This window comes from Alexandromys fortis, unplaced genomic scaffold, assembly GCF_014885135.2.
Source record: "Alexandromys fortis isolate MF-2015 unplaced genomic scaffold, M_Fortis_MF-2015_v1.1 scaffold_330, whole genome shotgun sequence".
NCBI lineage: Eukaryota > Metazoa > Chordata > Mammalia > Rodentia > Cricetidae > Alexandromys > Alexandromys fortis.
In genome coordinates this window covers 123306-139801 of record NW_026068204.1, presented here as the reverse complement: position 1 = coordinate 139801, position 16496 = coordinate 123306, and the positions used below count along the sequence as shown (strand labels likewise).

The 16496-nt window shown below is 51.5% G+C and overlaps 3 protein-coding genes across 6 annotated transcripts in view; 1 reads left to right on the top strand and 2 right to left on the bottom strand.

The window, feature by feature from the left end:
* Nucleotides 1-7012, bottom strand: part of Agrn (agrin) — a 31920-nt gene extending 24908 nt beyond the window's left edge. The window contains exons 1-2 of one of the 3 annotated variants that reach the window (XM_050130094.1): nt 6695-7012; nt 4512-4773 (exon numbers count right to left, since the gene is read on the bottom strand). In XM_050130094.1, the coding sequence (XP_049986051.1) occupies nt 4512-4773; nt 6695-6901 (469 nt within the window). In that variant the 5' untranslated portion in view covers nt 6902-7012. Of the gene's footprint in view, nt 1-4501; nt 4774-6694 lie in introns of those variants that run through there. The other 2 variants (XM_050130090.1, XM_050130093.1) reach the window with 2 other exon arrangements.
* Nucleotides 7013-8482: 1470 nt separating this feature from the next.
* On the bottom strand, nt 8483-9708 carry Isg15 (ISG15 ubiquitin like modifier). Its single transcript, XM_050130108.1, has 2 exons — nt 9558-9708; nt 8483-9008 (listed from the first exon to the last, which is right to left on the bottom strand). Exons 1-2 carry the CDS (start codon nt 9558-9560, stop codon nt 8532-8534), a joined length of 480 nt encoding a protein of 159 aa, XP_049986065.1. The 5' UTR covers nt 9561-9708; the 3' UTR covers nt 8483-8531.
* Nucleotides 9709-12861: 3153 nt separating this feature from the next.
* The window catches only part of Perm1 (PPARGC1 and ESRR induced regulator, muscle 1), a 19571-nt gene continuing 15936 nt past the window's right edge, over nt 12862-16496 (top strand). The window contains exon 1 of one of the 2 annotated variants that reach the window (XM_050130039.1): nt 12862-13411. The gene's annotated coding sequence lies outside the window, so the exon portion shown is untranslated. Of the gene's footprint in view, nt 13419-16496 lie in introns of both variants that reach the window. The other variant, XM_050130038.1, reaches the window with a different exon arrangement.

The window sequence follows — 16496 nt, the reverse complement described above, 5'->3', positions numbered from 1 at the left end:
TAGAGGTCAGAGGGGCTGGCTGGGTCAGCCTCAGGATCTGACAGGCTTGTAAAGGTCAAAGACAAAGTTCCCTGATTTACTGTCCTCACAGCAGCTCACCAAACACATCCCTCATTTTTTTTTTTTTAATTTTTCAAGACAAGGTTGGTTTCTCTGTGTAATAGTCCTAGCTGTCCTGGAACTCAATTTGTAGACTAGATCAGCCTTCCTTTGCCTCCCAAGTGCTGGGATTAAAGGCGTTTGAAACCACCGCTCAGCCCCCATCCCTCAGTTTAAATGTTTACAATACACATTAGCCACTCCTAGAGATGACCCTGGCCCTCCTGCACAGCTGGACCCAACAGAACCCGTAGCAAGCAGAGGTTGAGATTCACAGGCACTTTAGGACAGCAATAGGGACCACCTGACCACTTCGACTAAACCCAGAAAAACCAAGATAGTGAAACCACCCCACCCCCCAGCTGCCGGCCTAGGCATACATATGTATATAAAGTTCGCACAGTTGGAAACAGCCTATCTGGTGAGGACAGAGCAACCCTGTCTTCCTAGCCTCCAGGCTTGGGAGGGACCACATCTATTCCTTAGTAAATTGCCCCTGCAGGGGGTCTTCCTCAGAGGAAATTCTCAGGACCTGTGCAGAGGATGGGAGGGGTGAGATCCCTTGATTCCCAGATCCCCCCACCCACCAGCTGTCTCAGCTTCCAGTGGCCTCCTCCTGAACCCCTCTTCTAGCTGGTAACTGTCCCAGATGGGCAGGATTACTATGAGCTACTGTGGTAGCCCCTAGTCCAGTCTACCAGGGCTTCAACGGGTTAGGGTTCTATGTCCACCCTGCGGTAAAGAGCTAACCTGAGTCTCACAGGAGGAGAAAAAGATAGCTGTTTTCTACCATTATATGACTTCAGCCTCTTGGGCACAGCAACCAGGCATAGGAAACAAGAGTCCTTATCAATCAGTGATCCAGGACCCTCTTGACTCTGTGGTCCTCAGTGTATCCTCCACCTCCTCTTTGCATACCTCCATCCTATTCGCTCCTACTTTACCTTGTAGGAAACCAATGAGTAACCACAGACCTGAACTGGGGTGGGGGTAGCCTTAGACCTCGGTCAGTGTCCGGTCTCTCAACTCCTCTGGTCTGCAATGGGGGTCCCATACCCACAGGATTGCTATAAGGGGCTCAAGCAGGTAGGAACAGAATCTGCTTTGTCGAGAAAGATCCATGTAACAGACATGGTTTCAAAACACCCCTCCCCATTTCTAATTGACAAGGGAGATGGGGGTGGGCATTTTCTCTGGGTAGGGATGAGTCTGGAAAAAGCCAAGACCATCTCCACAGAACCAATAGTGTCCTGACTGTCACCCACTGATTCCAGCAAACAAAGTCCACCCCCCACAAGCCTGCCTCAGTGAGCCCAAAGATGAGACAAGTCCATTCCTGCCACCAACTTCTTACAAGACCTCCCTGACATGGAAGAGAGGAGGCCCTTCTGGAACTACCTGGGCAGGCCCTTCTCTCTGGGCAAAAAGCAGTTGGGGTGGGTAGCAAGTAGCCTCCAGCTCTAGCAGCCTCCAGCCTGGACATGCCTGGGGGAGGGGCCCTCAAAGGGCTGTGGGTGGGGCTGTGGAGTGGTAGAGAACCTGGAGTCCAAAGGGAGGGCCACCTCCCCCCTCAGCAAAAGGAATGTGGGGGAGGTGAGGGGAAAAAAGTGGCAATGGGAGTCTAAGCCTGGCCTGGAGGGCAGTCCTCCCAACAGTCTAGGGACCTTCGCAATATCCTAGGCAACCCCAGGACCAGCAGCCAGCCTTAGTTGGTTAGACTGCTCCTATCCACTATCTTGGGACCTGGAGCTCCTCTACTGTATCTTCCTGAGAACCCTGGATAGCAGAGACAAAGGGGGCAGAACCAATCTGGCTGGCCCAGGACAAGGGAGTCACCAAGACCCCAGTTTCAGAATTGAGAAGGGCCAGGCTGGTCAGATGCCAGGCTCACTCAACCAGGGCCCCCTGCCCTGTACTTGTGCCAGGTTTTGGCTAGAACAGACAATACTGTCTTTCTCTGCTCCTGGCTTTTAATAGGGAAGTGTAGGTCCCCAGCCAGGCTTTTGTCTCTCCTGGAGGCCTCTGGGAGGTGCCAAACAACCTTCTCGAGAGACAGGGTGAGGACAGTGGTATGCCTATGCTCAGTGCCCTTAGCTTTGTCAGAGTGAGAGGTCCCTTTCCAGAAGGAGCAGCAGCCACTCTTGCCCAAAGGTGATGCAAAGGGAGGGGCACATACCTGCCCCAGTTATGCCAGGAATGTGGCTTCCCAGGTGGAGGACCAGAGGAGCCCTTCTGGGGGGTGGGGGAGGTGCTGGCTGGCTGGGGGGGGAGTGTTCCAAGAGTGAACAGGAAGTCAGAAGTGGCCCAGATTTCACCCAGTTCCCAGCGTGGGATGGTGCAGGTGTAGGGGACCTGCAGGCAGACTGGGAAGTTAGATTGGAGGGACGGGCTTGTTTCCAAGTATGAGAACCTCGGATGAAGCTCAGAAGCCTCATCACCTACAGATCAGGAAATGGACCCAGTTTTGGAGGAGTGGGCAAGAAGCTGTCTCATTTCCATCCTAGACCCTAAGCCCTGATGGCTCTTTGGGAGTTCTGACATTGTCTTAGCACCCATCTTATCCCATTGCACTCTGGTCTGCTTCCAAGACAGATAGATTTAAGACACCATTTCAAGCTTCTTTCAGTGGTGTCCAAGCTCCTGCCCCACCCTACCTTCCACACACCTTCACACACACACACACACACACACACACACACACACACACACAGCATCCCTAAGTGTCAGCCACATACAAGTGCACAGACAGGAAGGGAGGCCTTCTGTCCACGATTCTTCTTCCTAGCTGTCCTGCTCATCACTGGGCTCTGCCAGCAACAAACCAGAGTGCAGCATGGGCATAGCTGGCTTTGGTGAGATGCTAAACCTTGTTCTGCCTCTCCCTACCTCTGAACTCAGGGAATTCCTCAGTTACTGACTACTAGATCCACCCAGCTATTAATAATTCACCCTCTTGATCTTGATTCTTCTCAGCCCCCTACTCAACCCAAAGTTGACATATCTACGTTTGGCCTTACATATAAATCCTCCTCTGCCTTTCCTGCCCCTCATTTCCCCAAAACACAAACTTCCACAGTAATGCTTGAATCTCTGGTTCTTGTCTAGATAGGGTCCCCACAGCAAGAGCCCAGGAGCTGGCCATACCTGGCTGAGAGGCTACAGGGTTTTCAATTCTGGCCCTGCCCCTCTTACACCCAAGGCCAGCAAAGAGACAGGATTCTAGAGACATCTCTCAAGAGCCCAAACAGTATCAAAGCAGAAAGACAGACGATAAGTCTTCAGGGCTGGCAAATCACATCACATCAGAGGACCAGAAGTCATGACCCTTGCCACGGCTCTGAGAGAAGGAAGTTTCTGTCCCCAGCCCTACATCCCTTTCCAGGCAGCCATGAGGGAACAGACAGGATGTTGTAGCAATGAGAGAAAAAAGTCTTCTTTACCACATTTCCCTTCAAGGGTCTCAGTCACCAATTGGGGCTGTCCTGAGGAGAGAGGGGAGACCTGGGTGGTCGTGTGATTCTAGTCACCTTCTAGAAGATGGCAGCCTAACCCCACAGAGTTGTTCTTCCACAAACTGTAGGTCTCTGGAACACACAGGCCAGCCCTTCACCTTCCAAATCCCCACACAGGGGTTTACTCAAATGTACGGATCAAGATATAAGTTTGGATCCTATAAGGATAAGACAGGTGGGTCCCAGCTTGTTTCATAGCAAAGGGCCTTTCACGGGGAATGTGGAGTGTTGAGGAAAAAGTGAGAGAACAGAGATACCTGTCTCTTTGCAGGGCAGTGGCTTGCTTACGGTTCCAAGACCAAACAAAGACAGCTAATATCAGAAGTTAGGGTATCTAATCTGTGTAGCTAGAGATGTAGCCAGGAGCAATAATATTACATCATCAAAGCTAGGTGATGTGGGAGTGATTTCTTACTAATAAAGAAACTGCCTCGGCCCTCATAGGACAGAAAATTAGGTAGGTGGAGTAAACAGAAGAGAATGCTGGGAAAAAGAAGCTTAGTGAAGTGAGTCGCCATGATGCTCCCACTCCAGACAGACGCAGGTTAAGATCCTCTCTGGTAAGCCAGCTCATGGGCTACACAGAATATTAGAAATGGGTTAGAACAATATGTAAGAGCTAGCCAATAAGAAACTGGATCTAGCCGGGCCAGGCAGTGTTTGAAAGAATACAGTTTCCGTGTAATTATTTCTGGGTATAAACTGGCCATGCGGGCGGCCGGGTGCCGGGGACGCAGCCCTGCCGCTCCTATTTCAACAGCTAGGCAGCAGAATGGTTACTCTCCTGCCCATAGCAAGCTGTCCTCTGTAGTGTGTGCCCCTCCCCCCAATGTCCCATAAAATTTCTGTCACGAGCAGCAAGCCACTGGCTCTTAAAGGTACACCCTCACCTGCACGCACCTTCTACACAGAACTCCACCTCTTCCAGGTTCCTCAAAGTGATCCGCATAAGGCTGGAGTTGAGCATCAGTTCGTTCTTGTGGGCTGGCCACAGGTAGGGTGGTGCTGGGTTCACAAAAAAGATTCTAGTGTCCCCAGTGGATACCTGGTTGTCACAGATAAGGGGGTCTCCGAAGCCACCAATCACCACCTTGTTGCCACCATCTAGCAGACTCTCCTGGGCCACCACATCTTTGCCTTTCAAGTACCGCCACACTCGAACCTGAATGGACATGGGAGGTAAAGGTATTGGTCCTATAGGGACAGGGTGCCATACTAGACACCTGAGCCCTTTCCCTTCTTCTGAGCCACCATGTGGTTGCTGGGAATTGAACTCAGGACCTCTGGAAGAGCAGCCAGTGCTCTTAACCTCTGAGCCATCTCTCCAGCCCCTTTCCCTTCTTCTGGTCTCACTTTCTCAAACCATTGTCCACAGTGGACTCCAGCCTTGGGCAGAGATGTTCAAAGTTCTGTGAGTCAGCCCCTCAGTCAAGGCTGCAGGGAAGTACACACCTACTGGATACAGGACACATAAGAAGGTATACCACCTAACCTATATTCCCACCCCAGATCTAACCGGCCCATGTCCAACTACAAGGGTCTATCTCAGCCAGGGCTTGTCTGGCACGCAGTACCAACATTCTAGACCTTCTAGCTCACTACCACTCAGGACTAGACACTTCAGATGGAGGGACTTACTTAAGAGTAAGATCCCAGCTGGGATCTTCACAACCCTGTGTGTGGGCTGACACCTCCCCCAGGAAGTAAAGGCCCACTTCTTTGCTCCACAGTCTGCCTGAGTCTGTATAGACAAGGCAGCTCTGAACCACAAAGTCAAGTTTGGGCAATGCAAGTCGGCCCCACCCTCCACCTTCTTCTTTGGGGCCCTGAGGGCACCCCCTCTGACAGACACGGCTGGAGGATGTATGTAGCCGGCAGCACCCATAGGACAAGTCCAGGAGCCCAGACACTTTTTGGAAAGGAATTCTAGGAAGGGGTCCCTTCCTCAGGTTCTGTGGGGGTTTAGGCTCCTGGAATGGAGGGAGCAAAAAGACAATGGACAGCCTGTCCACCTGTCTAGCTACTGCTAGGCACCTTAGAACCGCAGCACCTACAGGACTTGAAGAACCTCATTTACCTGTCCCCCCAAGTCCCCCCCCCCCCCAGTAAACTATTGAGGGAGATAATTCAAACGGGGGGGGGAAGCTCAGTTTTCACACCTCCCCCACCCCAGCCACACCCAGGAGCAGCGGGGAGGAAGTCGGGAAAATCCTGCAGGGACTTGGCAAAGTGCCTTGGCAGTGAGAGGAGGGGGCCCAGCCGGGGGAGCCCATGAACACACGCTACTCTGAAAGAAGTCACCGTCCTTCCCATCCCCAAAGAGCAAGAACAATCCTATTTCTAGTGAAGTGATTTGAGGAGCTAGGAGAACCAGCAACGGGTGTTCTGAGGGTACCCATCATACCTATTCCAAGGTGCTCTCAAATCCAGCTTTAGTGGAATTAGAGCTGACTCTTCTACTGTATGGTAGGGAAACCCAGGTCTTCCCAGAGAACGGAGCACCTGGCCCCGCTCCTTGTGCATGGGAGACTCAGTCGTAACCCATCTCTGCTCTTGCTCCACCGAAACCCAGTCACTGCAGCACCTTACGCAGACTCCTCGGACTTGTGGATTAGACGACGCACCCCTTCCTTTCCGCGGACCACCCCTTCTCTCCCTCGTGGAGGCCTCATCACAGTCTGTCCCCAACTCACACCTCCCCAAACCCTATATCTTCCCTTTAGCGAGGGTGTACACTTGTTTCCCACAAGAGGGGCTTTGGACAAGGGGGGGGGGGGCAGCCACTACTGCAACTGGGGCCTGGGCACCTTGAGAAGAACCAAAACGGCCCCGCAGTAACTTTCGCCCTGAGCTGCAGAGTTTTCCGGGACCTGGTGCCCCACCCGCAGACTTGGCTGTAGCCAAGGGAGCTCAAGCTGAGGCTACAGGAGCGTTCCGGTCTCGTTTCCACGGCTTGGGGCCGGGGTCCCAGCAGGGCGGCCGGCACGCAAAGGGCGGGCCTCGGGGCTGGGAACCACGGGGATAAGGGCCCCCGGCTGGGATTCCAGAGGGCTGGGGTCTCGTGGGGTCTTGCCGGGGCCCACCTTGCACGAGTACGTGTGCTGCACCGGGTCCACGTTGAGGATCTCCTCCACAGTGCCGGTGAGCACCACATTCGCCTCCTCCTCGCGCCGCTCCAAGGCGCGCTCCGGGCACGTCCCGCTGGCGCCGGGCAGGGTGCGCTCGGCCACCACCATGAGCAATAGCAGTGGGAGCAGCGGGGCCGGACAACACAGCCGCAGGCTGGCCATGGCGCAGCCGAGAACGGCGGAAGGCGGCCGGGAGACCGCGCGGGCTGGACCGTTCAGGGGGCAGGACAGAACTGGACCGCAGCTAGGCGGAGGAGGTGGGAGGGCGGACGGAGTGGGGGCGGGCCAGGGGCGGGAATTGAGCAGCACCGCCCCTCCCCCTGGGAGCTCAGCCCGCCTCTGCTCCCTACGACCCGCGCGGGCAGCGAACAAAGCCCGGAGACTGCGGCGCCGAGCTGAGGCGGGGGCCCCGGCTGGGTGGGTGGTGGGCCGCCCTGGCGGGGAGGGGAAGGTGGGGCGCCGGGCGCCCCTCCCCCCATCCGCCCAAACTGTCCTTCCACCAGGAAATGTAGCTGAAATCAGGTTAATGTATAATCTAGGAGCGACGTGCCGGGACTTCCAAGGGGCGCGCCGGGAGCGGCCGGACTCTCTGGATAGGAAAGGCTACCGGAACTGGACCTCCGGTTCCCCTTGGGTCGGTCAAACAGCAGGATTGCTCACAGCTCCCGCAGCAGTACGGGGCCTTCTATAGGCTTTAAGATGGCCCAGTAGGGCTACGCCCCCTGCCGGTGGCCGGTCGGCGGTGACTGGTCTGAATTCCGCTCAGACCCGCCTACCTGCCTTGGCTGGGGTAGGACAGTGGCCCCTTGTCGACCAGTGGCTACCTTCTCTTGTCTTGCGGCGGAGCCTACCGCAGCCCCGCCTCCCTCACCACCACGCCCCCCACCCATCCCCGGGTACCAGCGTATCTCCAAGTTGGCCTGGCTAGGTAGGTACACCGTATAAACTGAGGCTCAGAGGAGCCAAGCTAGCTCCGGATCTACAGAAGGTTGAAGGAAAAAGAGAAGACTGCTTTGTCTTCGCAACACTGGGATTACTGTGCCTGGGCCCCAGGCCTTTGAACCAGAAGCCAGAGTGAAGTGTGGGTGGCAGAAGCTCTTCCTTCTGAGAAAGACTCTACCACCAGGACCCTGGCAGCCTTCAAGGAAGATGGTGGTCAGTGAAGATTTGAGGTCACATCTACACAGTGGACAACAGCATTGCTAGATCTGGGGTCACTCCAACCAGAAGTGGGGGCTTCTGAGTCTCCACTTAAATTCTCTGTAAAGGTCTGAAGGTTCAAAGTGTTAGGCCCCCAGGGCCATAGAGATATTTGTCCTGACTTACTGTGCCTTAGGCTGCCTCAAAGCCTGAGTAAGTAGATAGAGTGGGAAAAGACAAGAGATAGAAATATCAGGCAGGAAGGGGATGAAACGTTTCCAAATTGTGTGCATCCTATCTGAGATATGATTTCCTTTGTGGGCATGTGAGCCAGATACAGAGATGGGGACCAGTTGTTGAGCGGCTGAGCCTCAGAACTGGGTCCCAGAAAAAGTGTCATTCTCTAGGCGTGAATTACCCAAAGGTTTGGAAGATAATTCTCTTAGGAGGCTTTAACTGTAAAATCCTTGTCTCTAACTTGGCAACCCAAAGCTTTGTCACAATGGATGGACCTGGGTTCTTTTACTTGACCTCGGCAGGGTTGTAGAAGGGCAGCCACAGATGGGCATTTCTGAAGGAGGACAAGCAAACAGGAGGCAGAACTTTACATTGGATCACTTTTAATTACCAACATTGGCTCTGGATAGAGGCCTTAGGCATAGCATCCCCCTCCCCGCAGGCGCAAATTCATGAGCACTGTGCACTGGGGCTTTAGGCCGTACTCCCCCAGGGGCTCTCTGTCCTCCATGGGTTTTCCCTCAAAGCTCAGCCAGAATTGGTCTTCCTGTACTTGCTCCTTAAGGGACACCTGCCTCTTAAGCTCTGCTACTGTCTGTGTCAGCCGGACCTCATAAATGGTGCTGCGGCCCCTGTCATTCTTCACCAGGATGCTCAGAGGGTTGTTGCAATTCTGTACCAACAACATGACTGTGCTGCCAGGGACCAGGCCCTGGCCGATGAGAGTACCACTGTCTCGCAGCACCTCGCCACTTTGGTTGGCCAGGCGCTGCTGGAAAGCTGCCACGCCAATCTTCCGAGCAATTTGCCTCTTCAGTTCCGACAATGTCGCGGAGTCAGTCAGGGACACCAGGAACTCTTCACTCAGCGTCTTCACCTTCAGGTTCCAGGACTGCAGGAATCACACGGTTTTAGCAGTGGTTCCCAACCTTCCTGAAGCTGCTACCCTTTAATATAGTTCGTCACGTTGTGGTAATCCCCAACCATAAAATTATTTTCATTGCTACCTCATAACCAATTTTGCTACTGTTATGAATCATAATCGATATATCTGATATGCAGGATATCTTATATGCAACCCCTCTTGAAAGGGTCATTTGACCCCAATGGGGTCTCAACCCACAGGTTGAGAAGCACTGGTTTAGAGTCTCATCTGGCACCAGTACCGGGAGTTACTACATTCAAAGCACTGGTCACAGGACCAGTTCCCATAGCCCACCCCCATCTAAAGGGCCAGCCTCCCAGAGCCATCACGTTTCGGGTCACCCACCAAGATATCCTTCTGGGCCAAGCCCTAAGGGATCTAGTCCCTCCCAAGTAGTGATCTTTGAGCAAATATGGTTCAAATTGTGACTATTTTGCCTCTGGAAGATCCTATCAAGGAATGAAGGAAAGTCAACAAAAATCGAGCCCATCTGCCTCTGTCCCAAATCGGACTCACCATGTCTGTAGGCTTTAGCACTAGGCCCCCTTGCAGGAACTGATGCTTGTCTCAGCTTCTGGCTGCTCACCGGCACAGCCAGAGGCTGGGTCAGCTCTTTTAAGTGTGTGAGCTGTGGGTGTCAAGAGGCGGAGTCACCAGAAGTCAGAGCGGCTTTCTGTTTCGGTTTCCGTTTCTCAAGGCATACCTTAAATGAGTGGAAAAAACAAAACTGAATGAAAACTCTGGCTGGGAATGAAAGGGACTGGCTCTCAAGGGTCTGCCTGTGCATTTTGAAACTCCCTAAATATCCAGCATTTCAGGTCCTTTACAAGGCATGTAGACGTTGTGACAGGAACTAATGAGAGAAAACCTATTTTCCATTTATCAGCATCTTGGAATATGTCATAATAATTAATTCAGAAACTGCACAAAGTAGTGGCAATCAGAACTACCCAAAGACAATAACTATTGGTTATTAGTTTAGGACAATATTTATCAGAGTGTGTCAGGCGGGGGCAGGGGTTGTTCATAGGAAGCATTTTATTGTTCTTGATGTTGTTATTTTCAGAACAGGGTTTCTTTGTGTTGCCCTGGCTGTCCTGGAACTCGCTCTGTAGACCAGGCTGGTCTCGAACTCACAGAGATCTGCCTCCTGAATGCTGTGATTAAAGGCGTGCACCACAGCCACCACCACCACCCAGCTAGTAGGAAACATTTCTATCCTAGAAGAGTTTATTAAGGCATTATTATGTACATAAAGAGGCATTGATATTATGAAACTGGCCTTAAGATCCTCCTGTCTTTCCTGCCCAAATTCTGAGATTACAGTTGTGCATTTTCTGTGCCAGTTTTGGGGGATAGAACCCAAAGCTTCGTGCGTGCTAAGTAAGTACTCTAACAACTGAGTTATATACTTAGTCCTCAGATTATTATTATTATTATTATTTTTGGTTTTTCGAGACAGGGTTTCTCTGTGGTTTTGGAGCATCCTGAACTAGCTCTTGTAGACCAGGCTGGTCTCGAACTCACAGAAATCCAACTGCCTCTGCCTCCCAAGTGCTGGGATTAAAGGCGTGTGCCACCACCGCCCGGCCTCAGTTTATTTTTTAAGGTTTATTTTTAACTATGTGGCTATGGGATGGGGGTTTGTATATGTTTGTGTATATGTGAGTGCAGGTGCCCTTAGAGTCTAGCAGAAAGAATCGGATATATAAATTTTGTTTATGTATTTATTTTACATGGATGTACGAATACGTGTGCTCGTACACCTGGAGATCAGAGATTAATGTTGTGTCTTCTTCAGTCACTTCCCACATAGCCATCTCCCCAGGCCAATATCAAACATTTTTAAAGGAGTAGGATCTTATTTTTCTTTCCAGTGACTATACGAACAAAGACAACCCATTTCACAAGCTAAACTTAACCATCAGTAGGGCAACCAGAGAGAGAATGGGGTTCCCTCTTTGTTCCCTGCTTGTCTAGTCTCTGCTAGGCAGAGGTCAGGAGGATTCCACATAGACCCCTTCCTAAGGCTCAGCATAAGCCCACAGCTGAAAACGTGACAGCCCAGCCTTGCTGTCAACCCCAAGGCATGAGTGGGTGGTGGCGTGTGTGGCGTGTTGGACATCTGTTCTCCACGCATCTCCAGTCATGGAAGGAGTGACTTTCGAGGTATGGTTCAGCTCTGGGGTCATATAAGGTCTTCCGTACTGAGAAGCAGAATTGACCAGACTAGGATTGGCCTCAGAGAAAAAGGCAGCTTCTGGAAAGGTACCTAGTATGGTCCTTTTCAAGGATTCTGAAGCAGTCATTGGTTAGAGGCCACCTTCCAGCCATCAACCCCCCACACTAGGTGAATGAATACTTTTTCAGCACCACTGGCTTACTCTATTATCCAGAAAAGCTCCTCAAGGTTCCCCAGATCCATCCTGGGCCCAGAAGCCCCTGTCCTGCAATCCTTAGAATACCCTTTCCCTTCTTCACTGTGTTCCCTTTCTAGAATGCTCTGGGAGTGCCATTCCCTCCTCCTGGCCTCTTGAAAACTTCCTTCCCTCTGAAGAACCAATTGTGAAGGCTTTGGAACCACCCAATAGAGGGCGTTTTCTCTAACCCAACAAACAAGTCGCTTATTTTCTCTGATTTACTAAGACAGATTTGAGATGAAAGTAGGGTGTCTGGCGTCCACTGTGGTCTCAGGCCACCTCCATTGGATGAATACATGCAGGCAGCTGCCAGGCTATGCTGCGATTCATAACCTGAGGTGTGTGATGTCTGTATGTCCTGCAGTGTAATTCAGAATGAAAATAATAGCAACCATGAAGATAATAATGGCCCTGTTTTCTCATTCTCCTTTGGGAAATAAAAAACAGAAAGATTTTAAATTTGCTATAATTTTTTTTTTCGGGTGGGTGTTTTGAGACAGGGTCTCACAATGTAGCTCTGGCTGTCCCAGAACTCCCTCTATTGGCCAGGCTGGCCTCGGACTTACAGAGATCTGCTTGCCTCTGTCTCCTGAGTGGCTGGGATTAAAGGCATGAGCAACTATGTCCAGCTTGCCTTCATTTTTTTTTTTTTTTTTTGCTGGATTTAGTTAGTAGTGGGCTAGTCTAGAATCTATCATTAGCTCCATGATATCATCCTGGTCTGTGTCACCCTGATATCTTTATCTTTACGTTACATGAAGTTGTCCTTCCTCTTGCCCTGCCATATAAGCTGATGTCACCTATCAGGTGGTTGACAGGGACCAGCTGACCTCCCTCTAGTCTCAGTGGCTGGTGTTGGTCCATCTACCCACCTTTGTCCCTAAGTGTCTGTGTTTCAGAATCCTTGTTGGAAACTGCTTTGCACATGAGCATTGCAGCTGAGCAGACAAGGGGCCGGCTTGAAACTGCTGGAGCCTTGGGTGGGACCGGGAGGAGGTACAATGGGTTCAGGCTTCACAGTCCTGAGAATTTGTCTTCTAGCCTTTGGAGAAATTTCCTTCTAGATATCCTATGAGGCCATCATGAATAGCATCCCTTATCCACCGGGTGCTTCCTCTCTGAAGGGAAGTAAGCCAGGAGCCTCCACCCGGCTCACACTTACTGCGCCCTCTAACCAGAGGGCTCCTTTTGGTGCTCTTCCCTTGCAGTAGTGGACTTTGGCGTCCGGTTCACCTTTGTCACTGGTCAGGCAGGGGGAGGGGTGAGGAGGTGGTTGAGGGGTTGGCTGCTGCACGTAACAGCCAGAGAGGCCTGCCACAGGCCGGGCCAGAGACTGGCCCTCCTATTGGCTGAGAGGAGTGTGGGAACTGAAACCAAGTAGAATTCACAGGCCCCGCCGCTCCACTGCCTTTTTAAAGCCCTCAATGCACAGGCTCCAGGTTCAAGTTTGTAGGAGTGCACCAGCTCTGCGCTCACTAGGCCGCCTGGTGCATTATGCTGGTGGACATTCCAGGGAAGCCGAACGCTTGCTTCACCCCTCGCAGGAGCTCTGACCAGCCCTAGCTGGATCCAAGACGAGTCGGACAGCGCATCCTAAAACCCGCAAGATTGAGCGAGGGACAACTAAACACCACACTTAGCCGCTGCTCCACCTAATAGACCTCCAAGCTGGTCGTGGAGAAGTGGCGACTAGCGCGCATCAACGCGAGCCTGGTTCTGTTCCAGACCATCATCCTGAACGCGCATGGGAAAGACGTGAGCCGGGCTGGGATGAAGCACCAGTTCTCTAGGCTTATTGTGGCCCTCAGATCCTAAGATCTAGAGTGCAGGATACCTCTGCCTTGCCACCCATCCTGCGTTCCTGCTCCAGAGCTCCCAGCCAGCATACAAAACTAGAGACGGTTGACAGAGACATCTGCAGAACCCACATGGCCCAGCGACAGGTGGGAGGTGAGAGGTGTGTAAGTGAGGGGTGTGTAGGATCAGGATCGCCCTGTAGCAGCGGCGCTCCGCCCACCCTGAGATCCTGGGCAAGTACTGGGCGGTTTTCAAAGAGTGCTTCTCCAAGATGAATTGTTTCCTCACCGGCTGTGAGGGTGTCCCAGCCGGCGTGTGCCCCTACTTACTTGGCCACCTGGTGGCCTGCCGGCACCAGCTGGAACTCAGGTGCAGCTGGGTTGAGCCACGTGGCCCACTGCTCCTGTCACTCGGTGGGCCCTCACGGTGTTGCTTACTTTGGTGTACTTGTGAAAACTTTGACTAGAGCTGACTCCAGTAACCTCCTGTTGCTTGCAGAACACTTCCTTGGGGCCAGGACTGATCATGGTGTGACAGGGACTTCAGGCTTGATGCTTACACTGTACCGAAGAATATTTACAGAGTATTGTGTGGTTTTGTTTTGTTTCATCTTGTGATCTGTGTGGTTCAGTCATACCACTTCCTAGCTCCAGCAGCCCTGACCCCGTTTGTTTCTCAAGCCCCACTAACTGCAAGACTGCCCTTCATCCAGTTTGGGCATATATGGATGTACCCGGGTACTCCAGGGTTGGCTTTGCCTTGTTTGATGGTAGAGTGTGCAACCCCCTCAGCTATAATAGGTGCCCCAAGGGGGCAGCCAGGAAGATGACAGTCACCAAGCTTTGCAGAATGCGTCTCAGTGAGGGAAGGTGACCGGGGAGAGGATTTTTTTTTTTTTTGGCTAATTAAAGAAAAGTGTGTGAGCCAGTCGTGGTGACACACGCCTTTATATTCCCAGCACTCAAGAGGCAGAGGCAGGAGGATCTCTATGAGTTCGAGGCCAGAATGAGTTCCAGGACAGTCAAAGATACACAGAGAAACCCTGTCTCGAAAACAAACAAAAAAAGTGTGTGTGTGTTATGCATGTGAGTATGCTAGTATGTATCCATGGACACACATGCAGAAGACAGAGAATGACATTGGATGTCTTCTATGGTTCTCTAGATTATTGCCTTAAGACAGGATCTCTTATTGAACTGAAAGATAGTCATGCTTGCTAGGCTGGCTGGCCTGCAAACTCTCAGAATGTTAATCTCTGTCCCCCATCCCTGGGCTAGGGTTCTAGGCAGTGCAGTAAAGTATGGCTTTTTATATGGGTGTTAGGGGTTTGAACTCAGTTTTCCTTGCTCACAGAACAAGTACTGTTACTCATTGGATCATCTCCTTCATCCTGGTGATACTGAACATGGTGGCACAAGCCTTTAATCCACACTTGGGAGGTAGAGGCAGGTGGATCACTGTGATTTTTGAGGTTAGCCTGGTCTACATAGTGAGTTTCAGGTCAGTGAGTTCCAGGTCAGCCAGGGATACACAGTGAGACCTGTCTTTAAAAAGAAGAAGAAGAAGAATTGTCTCACTCTTCTCTAGACCCTGGAAGGGGATCTGTGTTAAGTTGTGCTGCCCTTGGGAGAGGGATGACCTTATCTGCCTTGAAACCACAATTTTGGCCATTTGGATTCCATTTTATTCTCATGGTTAAGCACAAAGATACCAGCTTCTAGCCAGGTTGAGTTACCCCTCTCCCAGCTTAAGTTCCCCTTCCTGCAACACACGTAGGGATCCCCGGCTTGACACACTGTTAAGGTCGCCTCATTCCTAGACTCAGGAGATACTCTTGAGGTGTCAAGAATGTACTGCACACTCAGTGGAAGAGGACTGGGTTCCTCTGAGCATTATCTTGATCACTGGCTTCTGGATGCTGCTGAGACCAGGCACCGAGTCTAGAGAATTCACTGGAAACTCACCTCACTCCACAAATTCAGCATTCTACTGCCTGTGTCTCTTCCACCTGCAGCTCTGATGCTGAGTGCTGTGACTTCCTTGTGTAAGGGGATGGCCCCATCACAAATTCACAGAGTATCTTATGAGCCTTATGGAAGCTGCATCTAGGCTACCATGAAGTAAGGCAAGGAAGTCTACAACAGGTTGATCTGTCAGCTCCTCCAAGGCTGTCTCTGGATCTTCTTGTACTGAACTGTACACCTGGGAGAAATCTGTGAGTCTTTGTCTTGTCACCCCTGTTTGCTCCACTGCTTTCCATCTTCCTGAATTTCCAGGGGCTGGAGCCCATGATCCTGAACAGCAGGTACCATGTAGAATGGGTGTTGTACCCTTTAGACTTGAGCGAAGGGGACAATGGTACTAAGGAACTAAATGGAAGATATTCTTGGCAGAAAAGTTTGTGCGAGTCGGGCGATAGTGGTGCATGCCTTTAACCCCAGCACCCGGGAGGTAGAAGTAGACAGATCTCTGATTCGAGACCAGCCTGGTCGATAGAACAAGTTCCAGGGCAGCCAGGGCTACACGGAGAAACCCTGTAATGGGAGAAAAGAAATGTCTGCGTGAGGAGTGGGGAACTGCTCAGTTTGGAAACTTATACAAGGAAGGGGAAGTGAGGGCCTGCTAAGATCAGTCCTTGTGGGGAGTACTTTCTGTGTGGCTAGAGGGAGAAGTATCACCTGAGAGGGCCCTAGGAGGTCATAATGGTCTTATTAGCCCCCTTCCAGAAGAAGATTCTGGAAAGAATGGTAATTCTAACCAGACCCTGGCCTTCCTGCCCTACTTCTTGTCCTCTGTAGTTTGTTCAGGATACCCTTACCAGAGGGATCAGCTGATGCTGGGCATGGTAGTAACAGGTCTCCAGATCTTAGCACAACTGATGCCATGATGAAAGGACCATTCAGGCCATGAAACCCAGCATGTAGGCATTACTACCTGTCACAGACGAAAACAAAGACCTCACCTATCAAAGTCCATAGCTTTTGGGACACTGCTGAAGTCCCTAAATCTACTAAACTTGGCTTTTGCCTTCCTTAGTTTGGCTTCTGACTGAGGTATGTTAACCCACATGTGATTTTTGTGCTTAAAATCTCAATCTGAGAAAGATTTGGGGCCAGGTGTGCTTTCAGTCCCAGCACTCAGAAGGCAGAAGCAGACAAATCTTTGTGAGTTCAAGGTCAGCCTGGTCTACACACACACAGAGAGAGAGAGAGAGAGAGAGAGAGAGAGAGAGAGAAGA